Source organism: Pteropus medius, unplaced genomic scaffold (assembly GCF_902729225.1).
Source record: "Pteropus medius unplaced genomic scaffold, Ma_sr-lr_union100, whole genome shotgun sequence".
NCBI lineage: Eukaryota > Metazoa > Chordata > Mammalia > Chiroptera > Pteropodidae > Pteropus > Pteropus medius.
In genome coordinates, this window is record NW_024347852.1 from 220,863 (window position 1) to 221,234 (window position 372).

The 372-nt window shown below is 72.3% G+C and overlaps 1 protein-coding gene across 1 annotated transcript in view; it reads right to left on the reverse strand.

Annotated features, from left to right (window-relative positions):
• Window positions 1-322: 322 nt before the first annotated feature.
• The window catches only part of POLD1 (DNA polymerase delta 1, catalytic subunit), an 11,231-nt gene continuing 11,181 nt past the window's right edge, over window positions 323-372 (reverse strand). The window contains exon 20 of the mRNA XM_039878709.1: window positions 323-327. Coding sequence (XP_039734643.1) covers window positions 323-327 — 5 coding nt within the window. The remainder of the gene's footprint in view (window positions 328-372) is intronic.

Here is a 372-nt window from a genome sequence, read left to right on the forward strand (position 1 = left end):
CGGGAGAACAAGGACCGGGAGACGGGGCAGAGGCTCCGGGGGCACAGCGAGGCCGCGCCCCATGGGGCGTGAGGGAGGGGTCGGATGGACAGGGGGAGGCCGCGCCCCACGGGGCGTGAGGGAGGGGTCGGATGGACAGGGGAGGCGGGGTACCCTCCACAGGATGCCGGCCGGCCTGGGAGCAGAGTGCCATGGAGCCAACTCCTGGGCGCACCGGGGGCAGCTGTCGGGGCCTCTCGGGGCGAATCGGGAAACACCCTCCCCCTGGGCTCGGAAAGCAGAAGTGAGAGCGGGCGGCCGGGGCGGCCAGGTGGGCCTGACCTCAGACTTCATGTAGGCGGCCACGCCCTTGGCGGCTCCGATGATCACGTA